This window comes from Dendrobium catenatum, unplaced genomic scaffold (assembly GCF_001605985.2).
Source record: "Dendrobium catenatum unplaced genomic scaffold, ASM160598v2 fragScaff_scaffold_621, whole genome shotgun sequence".
Classification (NCBI taxonomy): domain Eukaryota; kingdom Viridiplantae; phylum Streptophyta; class Magnoliopsida; order Asparagales; family Orchidaceae; genus Dendrobium; species Dendrobium catenatum.
In genome coordinates this window covers 6,432,883-6,451,286 of record NW_021319083.1, presented here as the reverse complement: position 1 = coordinate 6,451,286, position 18,404 = coordinate 6,432,883, and the positions used below count along the sequence as shown (strand labels likewise).

The window sequence follows — 18,404 nt, the reverse complement described above, 5'->3', positions numbered from 1 at the left end:
TAAGAACAGAAAAAAAATTATAATTGATAGTTTTATTTGTTTTATTTTAAAAATAAATCTGTTTGAATGATCGTGTAAATAGATGAGATCAGCGCATTAATCTGTTAAATCTTTGGGGCAAGAACAAATCTAACTCCCATCCAAAAGAAAACAAAACATATACCAGATTTCCCTTCCATACAAAGCCCAAAAATAGTGACTATCATCTCCTACATAGCCTCACCTTCCCTTTCTCTTCTCCATCCCATCCATTTTAAACCTCTTTCCCCCAATTTACCTAATTTACAAAGCCCTACATTCATCGTCTCACCCTCTACCACCTTCACAATGGCAATCAAATCCCTCACCTCCCTCTCCCTCCTCCTCCTCCTCACCATCACCGTCCTCTTCTCCTCCTCATCAGCCCACAACATCACTCGCATCCTCTCAAAACACCCCAAGTTCTCCATCTTCAACTCTCTCCTCTCATCCACCAACCTCGCCAAAAAGATCAATCATCGCAACTCCATCACCGTCCTCGCCGTATCCAACGCCTCCATTGGCGGTCTCATTGGTCTTAGCCCTAAAATCCAGCGCCGCATTCTATCCGTCCATGTCATCCTTGATTATTTTGACCGCGAAAAGCTCCAGAACCTCAAAAGCCATTCAACCATCGTCACCACCCTCTTCCAAACTTCTGGCATAGCTGAAGGCCGGACTGGCTTCCTCAATGTAACCAAGTTTGCCAACGGGCGGATCGCCTTCGGCTCCGCAGCTTCTGAGGCCCACCTCGTCGCAAAATTAGTGGGACAAATTGTCGCACGACCCTACAACATATCTGTACTCCATATCAGCTCGATCATCGACCCTCCGGGCATCGATGGCCCCCACCATAACAATACTCCACCATCACCATTGCCTCCCGCTCCAACCAAGGCTGATGCAAAAGCTCCGCCTCCTGCTGCTGAAGCACCAGTGATCAAACCTATTGCTCCAGTCATCGATGCGCCAGTAACAGAACCTGTTCCAGCTGATGCACCGGCCAAAGATTCGTCGAAGGTAGAGCCGCCGAAGGGAGCGGAAGATGATAAAGTCAAGTCAAGCGCCGGGCGGGTGGCGATCAGAACAGGCATTGGTGCGTTCATGGGTGTGGCTTTAATTGCCCTTTAATTGCCTTGCAGTAATTTGAATTATGTGGGAGTGAGAAACTAAAATAGGAGATTTGTTAATTGTATCTTGAATGTATAAGGATCATAGCTAGATGGTCGTTGCATGCATGCAAGAAAACTTTTTATTTCATAATCCGGTTATATTTGAGCTAATAAGACAGGGTAACATAGTAGTTTGTGATGTTTTTTTCATTAATTAATATGTGCAATTTGAAGGTCTGTTCGCAAATATTAACAATTAAATTTTGTTATTATTTAAATAATAGTTTTGAAATATTATATTTTTTAATGTTTAGAGTATGTTATTTGAGAAGTATTTGCATTAATACTGTAATATTTGTGCTAAAAAATTGATGACTGTGATGGATTCTGCAAACGAAAAACTATGTCATCTATCAAAGAGTTTGTCTAAATTAGGGAAGATTTTTAATGTGAATAAATAGATAAATGAGCATATCAATTATCTATAAATCAAGGCAATAAAAATTAGTTCTAATTTTAAAATAACCAAAAACATTTGCTTCAAATTTCTTTTATTAGGGTTGATCGGTAGAGTTTGGGTCAGACCCAATGTTGACTTGATCTAATTCAATCAATTTGAATCCGACATATTTAATAAATGGGTCAAAAAGATAAACTGGAACTCAACCCGCCAGAGAATAATCCAAAACCGACCTGTTAACCTCTTTGGTTAAAAAATTTAATAAGTTATTAACTATAAATTTTATGATATTTGATCCAAAATAAAAAGACTATACTCACAAGTAAAAAATATTAAGAAAAATTTGTATTAAAAGAGTTATTTATTGGGTCAAAAACATATTTGTGGATCAACTCGAACCCAACCCATTTAATAAATGGGTCGGAAAACCCAAGTTGAACCTGTCCTAATTTTTAAGCTACCAACTCATATCAAGATTTTTGGGTCGGATTGACCAATCAGGTCATTTATTGACACATCTATACAAAGAACTAATAGATAAGGGTGTAAATATTTGACACGACACGAAAACCCGGGACCCGGGTCAATTCTGGGTTCGACCCGAATCCGACCCGTGACCCTAAATTGACACCCCTACTAATAGAGGACGAAGTAGACTACCATTAGAATACTATAAGAAGCTAAATAAAAATATTTAATTATCACTAGCAATTTAATTGATGTATGGTTGTCATGCATAATAAGACTAAGTTATTATAAGGTTGGATTTTGGACATTTCCAAACCTTTGAACTTATTATTTTCAAATTTAGAATTTTGATATTTATATTATATAATTTAAATTTTGAGTTAGGATTCTTGAAAATGGAGGAAATATTATATAAAAATATTTGAGAATTAACTAATTTATTTAAAATAAATTAACTAATTAATTTCCACTAAAGAATGGGGGGCCACCTCATGTTTGAGGGGTAGTTGCAACATGTAATCATCTCCTCTCTTTTTCCACATATACTTTGTCTGGCCTTTACCTTCACTAATCTGCACCATTTTTCCTGATAATTCACCCACAAAAATTCATCCACAACCCTAAACGGGGTTATTGGCCGAACATTTCATGAACAAAATTGAATTTTGTACTTGACCTCATTTAGCCTATCAAACCCTTAAAATTTTGTGAAACATTCCTTATCCAAAGTAGAAATATTCCTCTATTATACATAAGTGCTTTCAGGCCCTGATATCATCCATAACTCACTCCACTAAGGCCTCAAACCCTTTTTAGGGCTCTGGAACAATAGAAATTATTTTATTCGGACGCCGAGCACAATTCATCGTCCGGAGACCAACCAGAATGCATTACGTTAGCAGTACTGAGCCGCGGTACTGAGCAGTACCGAGCGGGAGGTGATGTGGCGCATTCTGGTTAGTCTCCGGGCAGCGTTCCGCATCCGCACAAAATATTTTTTTTCCTGGAACAAAGGGTCTTATAACTAGGCTTACTCTTGATGAAGACCACATAAGATCCATTAACATTGTTTAAAAATATATTTAAAGCATGGACATCTAAACATTTAAAACATTAACATTGTTTAAAAATATAATTCAGGAGACAATATTATGAAGAAACATAAGTGCCATGCATCTTGCTCCAAGGCTTTCATTGCTTGGAAGGAGTGGCAGTTTGGGGAAGTTAAGAAGTAGATGAGATTTTCTGGTCTGAGTATAGAACTAAAGAAGATAGAATGTTTGAAGTTATCTCAAGATTCGAGGGGCTTACAGGCAATATATGTGAAGATACCAGCTTGGGAGGTGGATAAGAATGGGGAGTAGCTAGTATTTTAAGTGAGGCATGGTGTGTTCAATTAGGAGAATGTTTCCACTCATAAATTATTAGCTGTGGAATATCATTTTCTTTAACAGTGATGCTGATATTAGCTTCGTTCGGGACAGTTTTTTGCCACTGTTTTTTATTATTTTCAAAAAAAATCTTGTGCTGAAAAGCTACTTTAGAAAACAATAAAAATTGTCTCAAACGAAGCCATGTTCAAGAAAAAATGAAATCGTTGACTTATGCACACTGCCTCTAGCAAAAATCTTTCTATTTTTTTGGGCAAGTAGGTAATTTAACTCAAATAGCAATTTCATTACAATCCTCTTTCACAGTAATCCCTGTTTTGAGCTCAAGTCATCTTTGGTTTGAGCTCCAGCATTAAAATCCTCTTTCACAGTAATCCCTGTTTTGAGCTCAAGTCATCTTTGGTTTGAGCTTGAGCTTGTTTAAAAAATCGAGTTTGAGCTCCAGCATTATTCTATGAGTTCAAGTCGCCTCACAAGCCGGTTCTTTTGTTATGAAAGAGAGAAAATAATTATGATTCGAACAATTATTATAATAAAATGATACAAGACTAAGAAATTAAAAAACAATAATAAATAATTACTTACCATAAGAAAGTGAGATATATTTTTTTAATATTTTTAATAACTTTGTTTTTTAAATTTTTAAATACTAATATATTTTTAAGTGTATTTTATATTAATATTTTTTAAATAAATTGACTCGCGTGCTCACAAGTCGAGTCAAGGCTAGCTAGCTTGACTCAGCTCAACAAGCTCAGCTCACGAACCATTTATTGAATCGAGTATGAACCATCTCATGAGTCGGCTTGATTCACTTGTACTCCTAAACCAAGCCCTACTTTGACATGAATCATGATGGGTCAGTAGTGCTAAAACTTCAAGAAAAAAAAAAAAAATCTACATTGATTTCATTATTAATATTTTAGAACTTACATTTCACTAACTCATATATTAATGTACTTGGGCATGATTTTGCGCTAGGCACCCTTCTTATTTGAGATATATTAATGTATTTGTTCGGGGAAAAGCAAGTCAAGAATGGAGGGTAACACTAGTTCTAGCGAAAAAAGGATGTTTATGTCAATTTCTCGAGCACGAATGTAGTTGAGAAACTTTCCTCCACCATCTTTAAACATTCACAATTTAACAATGTTGGCGAATATACTTATGAAGTTAGCTCAAGACATTTATATTCTCCTCTTGGAGAGAAGGATGTTTCTGGGGATTTTTTAGAGAAGAGAGAGACATTGGTACAATCGATCCTGAAGCTGATTCTATTGTGCAAAAACCTGTTCGTAAGCTATTTGATGAAGTGCCACAAAGAATTACCATCTCTTGGAATGCAAAGGTTCCAGTGCATGCAAAGAATCATTTTCTTGAGCTAGTAGATGATTATTTGCCCAAGAGGACTGCGTTTAAAATTTTTGATCCAGGAGGTTGACGCATACATGTTTCCTACAATAACCTCCCTCCCAACGACACGAGCTTCGAACGGAGTCGAGCTCTTTTGACGCAAGGGGAGAATGATGTGGAACATTATAGCTAATAGTTCTCCTTAGGAATAGCTTATCTAGTTTGTTACAAGTCTCTCTAGAATATTCTATAGATGGGTTATATATGTATGCATTGTAGTAGGGAAAGCTCATTGAATGAAATATTTTAGTCTTTGAAGCCTTAGAGCTTGTCTTCTTCTTCTTCCCTGGATTGGGAAAACGAAATCCTTCTTGCGGGTCGAGTCTTCCGACGATCCACTACATCAAGTTAGAAAGACCATTGTCTGGTGATTGAGGTTAGAATATACATATTCGACAGACGACGGTGGTCAAAAAGATTGTTATTAGGCGATGAACCATAGTGGATGGGCAATGGTTATTTCCTAGAGATGGAGGTCAGAAAGTCTGTAGTCGACAAATGATGATGGTCAGGAAAACCTTTATCAGGTGAAGGAGATCATAAGAATAAATAGTTTGTGGGTGACGGTGGTTAGAAAATTGTTGTCTGGAGACGGAGGTCAGAAGGTTCGTAGTCGGTAGACGATAGTGGTCATAAAGACTGTTATCAGGTAATGGAGATAAGAAGGACCATAGTCGATGGGAGAAAGCGGTCAGAAAGACCATTGTTTGGAGATGGAGGTCAGAAGGTCCATAGTCGGCAAATGACGGTGGTCAGAAAGACCGTTTTCTAAAGATAGAGATCCGAAGGACCGTAGTCGGCAGCGACGGTGGTTAAAAAGACCGTAGTTTGACGATGGAGGTTGAGAAGAAATCTGATATAAGACCAATAATAATTGGTGGCCATGCAGAAATCTGGTAATAGTTGGTGGTCGGGCAGATGTTTGGCAAAAATTCGGTAATGGTTGGTGACCGAGCTTAAATCCGGCAATAGTTGGTTCTCGGGCGGAAGTCCAAGAACAAACGGTGGTGGGGAGTAAGTCTAACAACAGTCGGTGGTTAGATAATGGTCGAGGAGGAACTTGGTGGCAAGAGAGAACTCAAATTTCTCTTCATCTCCTCTCTTTTTTTCTCTTCCTTGCTCCTTGCTTGCTTCTTCCTTTCTCTCCTCTCTTCTTTCTCTTCCTCACTACCTGCTTCCTCTCTCTTTGCTTCCTTCTTCCTTCCTCCCCTTTAATGAAGAATGAGGGATTTATTTATAATTTTTTTTGGATTTGCATGTCTAGTAAATAGAGAGGAGATCAAGGGCATGTTGGGAGTGTTTTGAATGGACAACCTCTATCTACTCCTTTGATCATGGATAGTTTATTGAGTATTTGAGTGCATTAATGATATAAGAATTCGACGATCTTGGACTTGTTAAATTTTCTTGTCGAGCTGCTCGATTCTACTATAAGCATGACACATTTAACAATCGTTTGGTTATCCAATTATGATTTGAACCTTTCAAACTCATTTCGGGTCTTCAATTTGGACTCACTTGGTCTCGGATTGGGTTGAATCGGTGTTGTTTATTTTGTCTTTTTGAGATGTTTAGTTCGACTATAAGTTTGCAAAAATTAAAGTTTGGATAGGGGTGTCAATATTTGACACGACACGAAAACCCGACCCGGACCCGACCCGGAAAATCCGGGTTGGACCCGACCCGATTTCAAAACGGGTCGGGTTCGGGTTCTAGAAATTGACCCGTTTAAAAAACGGGTCGGGTTCGGGTTGACCTGACGGGTTTGACCCGAAACACGCAGTCCGAGTCCGAGCCAGCCCGACCGCGTCCGCGTCCACCCTCGCGCCCGACCGCGTCCGCGCTCGCGCTCGCGCGCTGCTGCCCGCTCCGCCCGCGCTCGCGCGAATGCGCAATGCGCTGCTGCCGCTCCGCACTGCGGCGATTTCGGGTCACGGTTCCGGGTCGGGTCAACCCGACAACCCGCAGGGTCGGGGTCGGGTTCGGATTGTTGATATATAAAAAATCTAGACTTTCCTTCAGTTAAAAAAGAAGGCTATTGAAAAGCTACACAAACAAAATATTTAACTCCCTTGACGAATCCTTCTGCTAATCATTTACGTCCAACTTAAACTTTATTATGATTCCAAGACATTTCAGGAGATAATTTTTGGAAGAAACATAAGTACCATCTTGCTCCAAGGCTTCCTTTTCTTGGAAGATGGAGTGGCAGTTTTGGGAAGTTCATAAGTAGATGTGATTATTTGGTCTGAGTTAGGGGTGCAAATGAGTCGAGTCGAGCTCGAGTCAAGGGTTGTTCGAGCCGAGCTCGTCTGTCAAATGTCGAGATCGAGCTTGAGCTCGAACTCGAGTCAAGCTCAAAAGTCAAGCTCGAGCTCGACTCGACAGAGGAAAAAAAAAGCTCGCCGAGCTTTTGAGCGGCGATTTGAGCTCTAGCTCGCGAGCCCGCGTCCATCATTGCTCGTGCATCACTGCTCGCGCGACAATGCTCGCGTTGCTGATCGGAGAAGGCTGGAGGAGCTCGAGCTCGCGTGCCCGCGTCGCAGCTCGCGTCGCTGATCGAAGAAGGCAGGAGGAGCTCTAGTTGCTGATCGCGTAGCGTCGAGCATCCCTGTGTTCGAGTCACTGACCGGAGGAGCTCGCGTCGTTGATCGTCTGTCGTTGCTCGCGTCGCTGATCGGCAAAGTTGCTGCCCGCATCCGTCACTGCTCCGTCACTGCCCGCATCCGTTGCCACCCGCGTCCGCCTCTGATCGTGTTCAAGCTACTCGAAGAGCCAACGAGTCGAGCAGCCCTGTGTTCGAGCTCGAGCTCGATTAGCCGTCGAGTCGAGCTCGTGTTCAAGCTCGACTCGCGAGCTCGATTAGCTCGGCTCATCGAGCTCGTTAATGAGTCGAGCCCGAATCAGCTCACGAGCCGGCTTGGCTCGGTTGCACCCCTAGTCTGAGTATACAACTCAAGAAGATAGGATATTTGAAGTTATCTCAAGATCTGAGGGGCTCACAGGCAATAGATATAAAGATACCAGCTTGGGCATGGTTTGTTGAATTAGGACAATGTTTCCATTCATAAATTATTAGCTGTGGAATGTCATTTTCTTTAACAGTGATGGTTATATTAGCTTCATTCGGGACACTTTTTTGCCACTGTTTTTTGTTGTTTTCAAAATAAGAAATCTTGTACTAAAAAGTTATTTTAAGAAATAGAAAAAACTATCTCAAACGAAGCTATGTTCAAGAAAAACAAAGTCATTGGCGCACGAGTTATTTATCAAATAGAGTCTGAACCAACTCATGAGTCCTCTTGACTCACTTATACCCCTAAATCAAGCCCTACTTTGGCATGATGGGTCAATAGTGCTAAAACTAAAAAAAAAATAAAAAAAAATTAAAAATAAAAAAATCTCTACTAATCATTTTATTATTAATATTTTAGACTTTCAGGCTATAAGAGATCAAAATCATTGTTTTTTTCTAAAAATTATGGGAAGAAAAAGGAACAAAAATAATAATAAAAATAGAAGGTCATTAGATAGTGTGGTTTTCCAGTGCTATTTGGTTGCCAGTTGCTATCAAACATAACTGTTAAATAATAATAAATTAATGATGTATTTTTGGCTTTTAAACTATACCAACACCATCAACTACAATTTATGCTTTCCATTTGTTGAAGTTTTGGGTACACAAACTCTGCAGCTATGTTGTGAACAAAGTTGGGAAGTAAATGCATGTTTCTATTTTTCCATTCAAATGAATATGTATTCAATCGACAATCATAGATAGTACCTTTCTCAAATTGCCACGATCATCCTAATATTATGTGGCAAACGTCCATATCTAAGACGTCATATAGGACTTCACAAACATAATTTGTAATGGTTTCGCTAAATTAATGGTTGGATGAATACTTATGAGAATGGTGTTGAAGCTGCAATTATGCATTGAGTGTGAAATTAACAACTTGGGATACTGACCAAACATAATTCAATTCTAGTATATCCTAAATGGCATCTTCCAACCCTCTCAATATCTCGTGCAACTAATTGATTATGGATTCATTGAGAATTTTTCGAACACTCAAATAGTAAAATTCTTTAGTATATTAACTCATGGTGCGATTTCCTTGAGTACAATGCTAATAGTTCATACAGGGCATTTGATCTAAATACGTTGGAAGAAAATAGCCACGAAGCAATTGTTTCATTCAGTACCACCTACGAACACAACCTCGACCTGGCGCTAGCTCCGTCCTTCAAATGACCTGCCACATATTTTAGTTGCTTCTTTGGTGGAATATCCATATATTCGAATAATTTAGATTCTGTTAAAAATTAAACTTGATTCAATTAATTTGGCCTTTTAAATGAGCCCATAATCTAGAAAAGCCCTCGGAAAATTCTAGAGTCTCATTTTATATGAAGAATGTTTTAGATGATTTAAGAAATACATTTTAAATGAGTGATTTAGAGAATTCTAGAATATATAATTAATAGCTTTTGTAAATGAAGATAGTAGAATATTCTAGAGAGTCAATAGTAACCATTGAATTGAAATGATTTGGCATAATCTTAATAGGGTGTCACTAATATAAATATGTGTGTTGTCTTTGAATTTTTGTATGAAGTAGAATCAAAAGTGTAAGAGTGAAAAAAATGAGTTTTACGAGTGTTCATCTTCTTTTTTAGAATTGCTTCTTTTACAATAGCCTCTTATTTTCCAACAGACTCTCGTGAGGTCTCCAAGTCAAGATAATCTTTGAAGGGTAATAGCCATCAAAGAAATGAATGTTTAATTTAGCACGAAATTCTCCTTTGAGGCCTAGAAATTGTTCATGGTTTCGCTAATCTGGGTTATTATGTGGATACTCTTCGTCAAAACCTAATGGTTTAATCTGTTGTCGCAGGTAATAATCCATTTATAGTCAAAATTCTTAGGAATAACACCTCCATGTACTCTAATGTGCTGCATTTCCTGCTGTACTTCAACTGAGAATCGCAGAAATTCAATCGAAAGCTCCTCTAGCCTATGGGAGAGATTTTACTGTGCTGCCCACAAAGCTTCTACACTCCGATTATCATCAAGAGCTGTACAGTGGTTCCCTTCAGCCATTTTCTCTGGTCTTGAGCTCTGATACCAATTATGACGTAGATTGTTAGCACACGGTTCATATTCATTAAGATATACTTGCACTTATTTACTTCTTTACAAGTAGTTCTTATTAGAACCATAGGCTTTACTTATTATAACTGTCTTGTATTTGACGTGTCGGCTCACGGTTGGTTTCTTTGTCTGTGCCGTACATAGCTGAGTCTATATAATAGCTATTATTCATCTGTAAAGTGAGTGAATAAGATACATTTCCCTTCGTCTTGGTATTCCAACTGTCTTTCTTGTGCTACGTTTCTCAGTGCTTCTTCATGGTATAAGGAAATAGGTTCTCATTCTGCTCCATGGCCGACTCCAACTCCTCCAACGTTGATGATCACCGCGATCCGCAGTCCATGGAAGATCCGATCATTCCTACAAATCTGAAATTCGTAGTCTCTAACCTCAAGATCTTCGTTCCGACTCAACTCGATCCGGAAAACTACGCCATATGGAAATTACAAATCCTCAAGATATTCCGCGCTAATGGCTTTAACAGTTTTCTTGATCCTCAATCTTCTCCTCCTTCCATGTATCTGACAAATTCTGATGGTTCTTCTTCTTCCAATCCTCTTTTCTCCCAATGGAACCTTACCGACCAAACTCTCGCTGCATCCATTTGTTCCACTATTTCATCCTTTGTTTTACAATATGTTATCTCCATTGAATCCACTGCCACAATATGGACCACATTAGCATCTAGATTTCAAGCTTCCAACAGTTCCCAAGTCATCCAACTAAAAAACAAACTTCACAATGTCTCTCTCAAGAACGTCAACATGACACAGTACATGTCATAAATAAAATCGTTGGTAGATCAAATAGCTGCGGCGGGATCCACGGTTGATACTGAAGATATCATTTTTCACATCTTAAATGGACTTCCCACCTCTTATCAATCCTTCAAGACAGCGATTCGAACGATGCTAACACCCATCAGCCTTGATCAGCTTTATCCCCTCTCAAGTGAGGAAATAAACATCGCCACATTGCTAATGGAACATCTTTCTTGTTCTACATTTCTCTATGCTTCTTCTGTTGTCTATTTAAGACTCTTGTACCATCATTTGGAATATATGAATTACTTCTTCTTTCTCTGTCCCTCTCTGACTCATCTCCGCCCAAGCCTTCCTTTGCTGCCCTCTCATGGTATCAAGAGCCACAAATGGGGGACTAAGACTCCACTTCTTCCCTCCCTCCCTCTTCTTCTACTCTTGCTGACAAGACCACTGATTTCTCCATTCCGGCGCCACTCCAATTCATCATCTCCAACATCAAGAACCTCATCCCACATCCTCTCAACACCGACAATTATGCAATCTGGCGAATTCAAATTATCCAACAATTCTCCGCAAACGGTTATGCCGAACATCTCACGGGCGCCACTCCTCCGCCTTCCAAAGCAGCATCTCAAGAACACGCTCGTTGGCGTCTCATTGACAGCAATTTGATATCCGCCCTCTTCTCCACGATATCGCTCTCAATCCTCCCATATGTCATCACCTCCACCGCCGCTCAAGAAATTTGGACCGTTCTAACTGGAAGAAAACAACGAGGAACAGAAGAACTGCTATAAGCTGCCTTCTCATCTCTTCTCCTTCCCTATATATAAAAGTCTACTGTGTTACAAAAGTGCTAACAAAATGAAAATAAGGGAAAAGGGGCAGAGCATAAGCAAAGTTGTGGTGATAAAACAAAAAATAACGCTAGTGGTTAGCACGTGCTTGCTTGATTGATTATCCTTCATTGCAACCACCGATCCTATATGAAGTACTTGAACATAATATTCTCAATATAGTAATCGAAAAATGTTTGCTGTCATTATTTTGTTAGAACTAAATCATGGAAAGCTGTAAAGAACCAATTTTAGTACAAAACACAAATCAATTCCTCCCTGCATTGATTAGCCACTTAATGATTGCTGGTACGAGTTTATTTAAGCTTAACAAGTCTTCACATGCAGGGCCTTCACAGCCTTTCCATCAGTTAACCAGACATGACTGTTCTTGCCACAATCATCCAATATTATGTGACAAACGCCCATGTCTAAGACGTTATATAGGATTTCACAAACATAATGCTGTCCTATTTAATTGTCAACCAGCACATTTCTGAGACAAGAATGTCTATTCCTCTTTTTTTCCCAAGAAATTTTATGCGGATATAGATTTTTAGTAAACTTTAACAATAATATTTGAACAAGGACTAAATACACTCATCATAAATTAATAAGTAACATATCATTTATTGTGCAACGGGTGTGGAATATGGCATTGTGCTAAAAATTACGGACTGTCTAGGTGCTAATAGAAGTTTCTTTAGGATGCAAACAATGGTTTCGGCATCATATGCTAGAACATCTTCAGCTACAAAATCCTCAGCCTCTTATATTGGTGCCTTCTTATCATTATTCTTGCCCTCCAACAACTGTATTTATTGTCGAGTGGGGAATTCTAGACAATTGTTTCATTCGATACCAACTAAGAACACAACCTCGACCTTCTCGCAATCCACTCTGTTAGATTTGTAACCACCAGGCGCTGACTCTGCCTTTCAAATGACACGTAGCTGCTTCTTTGGTCGAATATCCATATATTTTAATAAGAATGTTTCTATATGTCTCCTAGTCAAGATAATCTTTGAAGTGCAATAGCTATCAAAGAAAGGAATGTCTAATTTAGCATGAAATTCTCCTTGAGGCCTCGAAATTGTTCAGGGTGTCGTTAATCTGGGTTATTACGTGGATAATGCAGTTCATCAAAAACTGATGGTTTAACCTATTGTCGCAGGTAATAATCCCATTTAGAGTCAATATTCTTAGGAATAACAGCTCCATGTACTCTGCTGCAATTTCTGCTGTACTTCAACTGAGAATCTCAGAAATTCAATCGAAAGCTTCTCTAGCCTATGGGATACATTTGATTGTGCTGCCCACAAAGCTTCTACACTCCGATTATCATCAAGAGCTGTGCAGTGGTTCCCTTCAGCCATTTTCCCTGTTCTTGAGCTCTGATACCAATTATGGCTTAGAAGATTCACAGGTGCAGATAACAGGAAGAAAACAACTAGGAACAGAAGAAATGCTATAAGCTGCCTTCTCATCTCTTCTCCTTCCCTATATATAAAAGTCTACTGTGTTACAAAAGTGCTAACAAAATGAAAATAAGGGAAAAGGGGCAGAGCATAAGCAAAGTTGTGGTGATAAAACAAAAAATAACGCTAGTGGTTAGCACGTGCTTGCTTGATTGATTATCCTTCATTGCAACCACCGATCCTATATGAAGTACTTGAACATAATATTCTCAATATAGTAATCGAAAAATGTTTGCTGTCATTATTTTGTTAGAACTAAATCATGGAAAGCTGTAAAGAACCAATTTTAGTACAAAACACAAATCAATTCCTCCCTGCATTGGTTAGCCACTTAATGATTGCTGGTACGAGTTTATTTAAGCTTAACAAGTCTTCACATGCTGGGCCTTCACAGCCTTTCCATCAGTTAACCAGACATGACTGTTTGTGGCTGTTACACGCTTCCTTCTGCTTTCAAAATTTTCTCATTTAGCTATAGCAGATAAAATACCTGGCATTATTTTCACTTCTTCAACAAAATTTACTTCGGGTTCATTTAGGATAGCTGTAGCGTTCTATAAAGTCGATTGTAAAGTTATTGTAAGAAAAGTAATTTAAGTTTCATTTGGGACAATTTTTTTATTGCTTATTAAAATAGAATTGTAGTACAAAAATTTATGTGTTTTTTTTTTGGGACATTTAGGCCATTTAAGGCAAACTCACACACACAACGCATACACAAAGACTCAACCCAAGACCTCTTAGTTGGATGCATAAGCTCTCAACCAACAAGCCAAGGTGAGCTGTGTCAAAAATTTATGTTTTAAAAAGCAATAAAAAATTCGTTCCAAACTAAGAAACCCTTAGGGTTTGTTTGAGCCAACTTTCTTAATGCTTTCTAAAACAGTGTTTTAGTTAACAATTTTCTTGAATTAGAATTTTTTGTACTAAAAACTTGTTTTAGAAAGCAATGAGAAAGACAAAGCCTTAGTTATTCTGATTACAAAAAACAGCTTTCTATCATAAAAACTTCTCAAAAAGAATGAAAAATTATTCAACATAATTGAAATTATGATTGATGTCTGAAAAACAAAGTAATAGGAAAGTTGTTCATGCCATCCATTGTTATTTTGTGAAGGATAAGTTAGGTTGGGTGAAGAATTGCAAACTAGTGTGGGTTGTAAATGGTGCTCTGATGGAATCAATTTCTCATGCTCTATACAGCCTGCTTAGCTGGTTGTGATGTGACAGCTGAATCTCAATTGTTTTTGATTGAATGCAATTCTGGATATATCAAAGATTGCATGAGATTGTGGGCGAAGCAATGAATAAGCTGGAAGATGACGTTGGCTCCCTTAATGGGCCACGAGACATTGGTCATGGTATTGTTAATAGACTCTCGGTTGGTGTTGAAGTCCGAAGACCCTCTGTCCGAGCTGTAGAGGCCATGGATAAAATGCTTTCGAGTGCTCTATCAGCTAATGAGAAATTCCAGCGTAAGCCACTCTACAAACTTATCTTGACAGTTAGCTCATCTTAACTTTCTTCTGAAAGCAAATGCATTTTGTTTGCAGAAGCTAACTAAATCCCTCTGTATTCATCAAATTTGAAGAAAAGTCGTCATCCTCTCTCATTTTAGTTTTGGACCATGAAGATGATTGTGCTGACTTTTTCTGAACAAGTTAATTGGTTATAAGGGCATCTCCAACTATAAATAAAATAACATTCATATCAAAAAGTAATTCATCCTCAACCAAACTTTATTTCTAACATCAAAAAAAAAATTATACGAACATTCTTTCTCATCTAAGGAGAATTGTCATATTTTTACACACCATAATGCACTGGATATTGCCGAAGTTTATTTAGTTATGAAACTAGCAAAGCAAAGTACATAGCGAAACAACACAGCAGCTTTCACATTGAACTTATCCTAGACCTTGTAAAGAGAAAATCTAGCCTTAAGAAGACAAGATCAGGCTTAGGTAGGCTTCTGGATAACAAAGGACATGCACTGACACTGCCGCACATTGTCAAAGGAAAGAAGACGTATGTATGCATCAGGATATGCCTTTCTACACTCATCAATCTCATGTAGCACTTGAGAGGAATCAGTGCACCCAAACATAGGCAACTTCCACAGTGTCCAATACCTGCCGTCATAGTAGCCTGGGACGTTAGAGTTGCTTCTATGTATTTTCCCAACCTGCAAAAATCAGAATGTCTTGGTATTTTTGATTTGAAAACAGTCAAGGTAAAACATGAAGTCTCTCTTCCAGTTAGAGCTCATTTGGTTGTTTGGAGTTAGAAAATTTGCTTTAGAAGATGATAATTTTGATGTTGATGTGATTGTGACTGAAAGAATATTATCTTCCTGTAATCAAGACAACAAAGAACCTCAACAATTTTTTCATAATTTTCAAGGCTATCAACATGAGGAGAAATTATTACGTGTGAAGTCCGGATGCGTCTGTAGAAGCCATATTGCTTGTCCAGAGAGTGTGTATTATACATATTCTATATACAAGTGAGACACGGGTATATACAAATTACCTTATACATATTGGAGTCTAGACAACATAACAACATCAGGCCTTTGTCTCACTGCGTAGGGTCAGCTACAAGAATCCTTTTTATCAATTATGTTCTATGAAAAGTCAAATTCTCGTTTAAATCTAATAAAGAAAGAACGTTTCTAATATTTTGTAACCAAATCTTTTTAGATCTTTCTCTATCTTTCTTAACATAAGTCAAATCTAATACATCTACTTTCCTGGATACATATTGGAGTCTACACACGAGATAAATAAATGCAGTAGGCATGGTTAGTTACCTCATCGAATTCCAAGCAAGGAATCCATCCCTTTGAGATCATATAATCAACTTCCTTTGCAATTGATTCAGCTGAGAGGGGAGGTAAATAGGATAATACCTCATACCTTTTGTTGTTTATGGGATCCCATGTCTGATATCATTAAAGCAAGATTGAAGAACACTAATCAAGATCCAAAAAGATCAGGCGACTAAGTTCAGAAGAGTACCTTCATGCAATGAACTCTTGAGCCATTGGAGACTCTTCTTCTTGCTTGCCACTGAACACTAGCTTTTGCAGAGCTTAGCTTGTGGGATGGTTCAGGCCTGAGCCCGGCATAGCTTGGGATTTGCGTTGCAATAAGGAATCTGGCTGACATTTTTCTATTTTCTGTTTGAGAGAGGGAGGGATGGTGAGAGAGGTGGTTTTAAGGTGGAAGAGAAACAAGGGGTAGAGGAACTGGTTTTGGAGGTGTTATTGGAAGAAGACAAAAGGAGAACAGTAGGATGTGATGTTTTTTTTATATATAGAATTTGGTGTATAACAGTATAATAGATGAATTTTATATTTTATAAAATTGATATTATTATCATTTTAATTATTAAATTAATGTATTTGCACATTTTGTAATAAAAAGACTAAAATTTTGATAAAATTATGAAATAAATTTTATTTTAAATTTTAATGTTTGAATGATAATTTTAAAATGGAGCTAAAGTTGTTAATTTTATAAATAATTAAAATTTCAGTATAATATTTATGCTCTTTTTTATTAATTTTTATTTTGAAGAAAAAAAAATCTTCTCTTCTAATTCTCTTACTTCTCAATTATTGGTTTAAGAGAGGGGAAGGAGTTTGCTTTAAAGGAGGTGGTTTTGTTTTTAGGGGCAAGAGATTCTTTGGTTTTATCACCACCTTTAAGTGATGCTTTGGTTTCATCTCCATTTCCTTCCTCTCTTCAACTTCATGTTTTCTACCCTCTTCAATTATTGTCTAAAAAGCACTTTCATTATTTCAATTTAGTAATGTTTTATTTTTCAAGTAAGATCTTAAAAATTTTAAGAATTTATTTAGTGTGAGAAAGATGCTTCACATTATTTTTTGCACATATTTTTTTTGTGGTTTTCTTCAAGAATAATGTTTAATTATCCAAATGAATTATCTTGAAGAATAATGTTTAATTATCCAAATGAATTATCATAAATAGATTTATCTATTTATTTTTAGAGACTTCTCATATAATTTTTAAGTATTTATATATTTAATGTCTAAAATTTATATTTACTTATATAATATTTAATCATCTTAATTACATCAAAATTTAACATGAAAAATATATCTTTTGCTTTAGAAATTTAATATTAGTCATATTTTTCATATGATTGAAGGATTTGAATGGTATTTAATTAAATATACAAATTTAAGGTTTAGAGATATAAATACATAAATGATGTGGTATGTATGCAAATCTAATACTTTCTCATATTATAAATAAGTCATAAGATTACATATATTATCAATGCATTAGGATAAAAAAATTTTGAGCCCTAAAAATTCATTTGAGGATTCTTGCATTATCTTTTTTCATTTAAAGGTTGTATTAGCATTCATTTAAATTAGTATCATATATTTATAAATATAATAGATGATGTGATACATTATATAGATGCATATCTTCTCATTATTGAGTTGTCGAAAGTATATATTGAGATAAATACGCTTAACTGTAGAGTTTCTTAATTAAATTTCAATCATTACACCAAAATGCGATGTCATAACAATACACCTACTAAAAAATGGGAACTAAATGACATACAAGACAAAGTGTTATCCCAACGGAGCAACCTCTTGAACCTTATATGAGATAAAGTACTACATGACGGGAGTCACCACTTGAACTTGTAAGGGCCACCTATATAATTGTATATGCTTGGAGGATCTGGGATAAAGATTGTGAGAGCTCGTTCCTTTGATTTTTCCTTTCTGGATCTGATTTTCCTCCCAGGATCGTCCAGGACGATATTGAGATCGTCCAGGATGATATTGAGATCGTCCAGGACGATCAGTGCAATGAATACAGCTGAATTTCTGGAGTGGATCGTCCAGGCCGATTTTGGATCGTCCTGGGACGATCAGAACATGGCACAAGTCAGAGAGCAAATCGTCCATGAAATTAATTATCATCCTGAGATATCGTCCTGGACGATTGAATTTTGTTCACATCGTCGTGGACGATTGAATTTTGTTCACATCGTCCAGGACGATGTGGCGATCGGCCGGGCCGATCAAACTTGTTTTAAAAGGAAATCAGCTCGATTTGATGAGAGAGAAAATCATTTTTATAAAACAAAATATCTGAGGAGAGAGAAAGAGAAGGAAAGCAAAGGGAAAAGCTGGTTTCCGGAGGCCGCGGAGCGCTTTTCGTCCGACGCCGCTGTTGGGAAAAGTGTTTATCTCGTGGTAAGGACTCCGAATCCTATTTCTGTTTTCGAAGATGTTAAGTTTTGGTATTTTT

The 18,404-nt window shown here is 37.5% G+C and overlaps 2 protein-coding genes and 1 long non-coding RNA gene across 3 annotated transcripts; 2 read left to right on the top strand and 1 right to left on the bottom strand.

The window, feature by feature from the left end:
* The first annotated feature begins 327 nt into the window (after positions 1-327).
* Positions 328-1,149, top strand: LOC110093059 (fasciclin-like arabinogalactan protein 14). The gene has a single exon (XM_020817822.2). It carries the CDS (start codon positions 328-330, stop codon positions 1,147-1,149), a length of 822 nt encoding a protein of 273 aa, XP_020673481.1.
* Positions 1,150-9,484: 8,335 nt separating this feature from the next.
* On the top strand, positions 9,485-10,243 carry LOC114579700. Its single transcript, XR_003700807.1, has 2 exons — positions 9,485-9,622; positions 9,764-10,243. It is a non-coding gene; the product is annotated as an uncharacterized LOC114579700 (long non-coding RNA).
* Positions 10,244-14,903: 4,660 nt separating this feature from the next.
* On the bottom strand, positions 14,904-16,345 carry LOC110093044 (ribulose bisphosphate carboxylase small chain clone 512). The gene is made up of 3 exons (XM_020817794.2): positions 16,119-16,345; positions 15,911-16,042; positions 14,904-15,283 (listed from the first exon to the last, which is right to left on the bottom strand). Exons 1-3 carry the CDS (start codon positions 16,266-16,268, stop codon positions 15,059-15,061), a joined length of 507 nt encoding a protein of 168 aa, XP_020673453.1. The 5' UTR covers positions 16,269-16,345; the 3' UTR covers positions 14,904-15,058.
* Between the last annotated feature and the right edge of the window lie 2,059 nt (positions 16,346-18,404).

Coding starts and splice junctions, on each gene's coding strand:
- LOC110093059 (XM_020817822.2), top strand. CDS start 328: ATGGCAATCAAATCCCTCACCTCCCTCTCCCTCCTCCTCCTCCTCACC.
- LOC110093044 (XM_020817794.2), bottom strand. CDS start 16,268: ATGTCAGCCAGATTCCTTATTGCAACGCAAATCCCAAGCTATGCCGGG. Junction 16,043..16,118: donor CAAGAGTTCATTGCATGAAG/GTACTCTTCTGA, acceptor TAATGATATCAG/ACATGGGATCCCATAAACAA. Junction 15,284..15,910: donor CTTGCTTGGAATTCGATGAG/GTAACTAACCAT, acceptor TGATTTTTGCAG/GTTGGGAAAATACATAGAAG.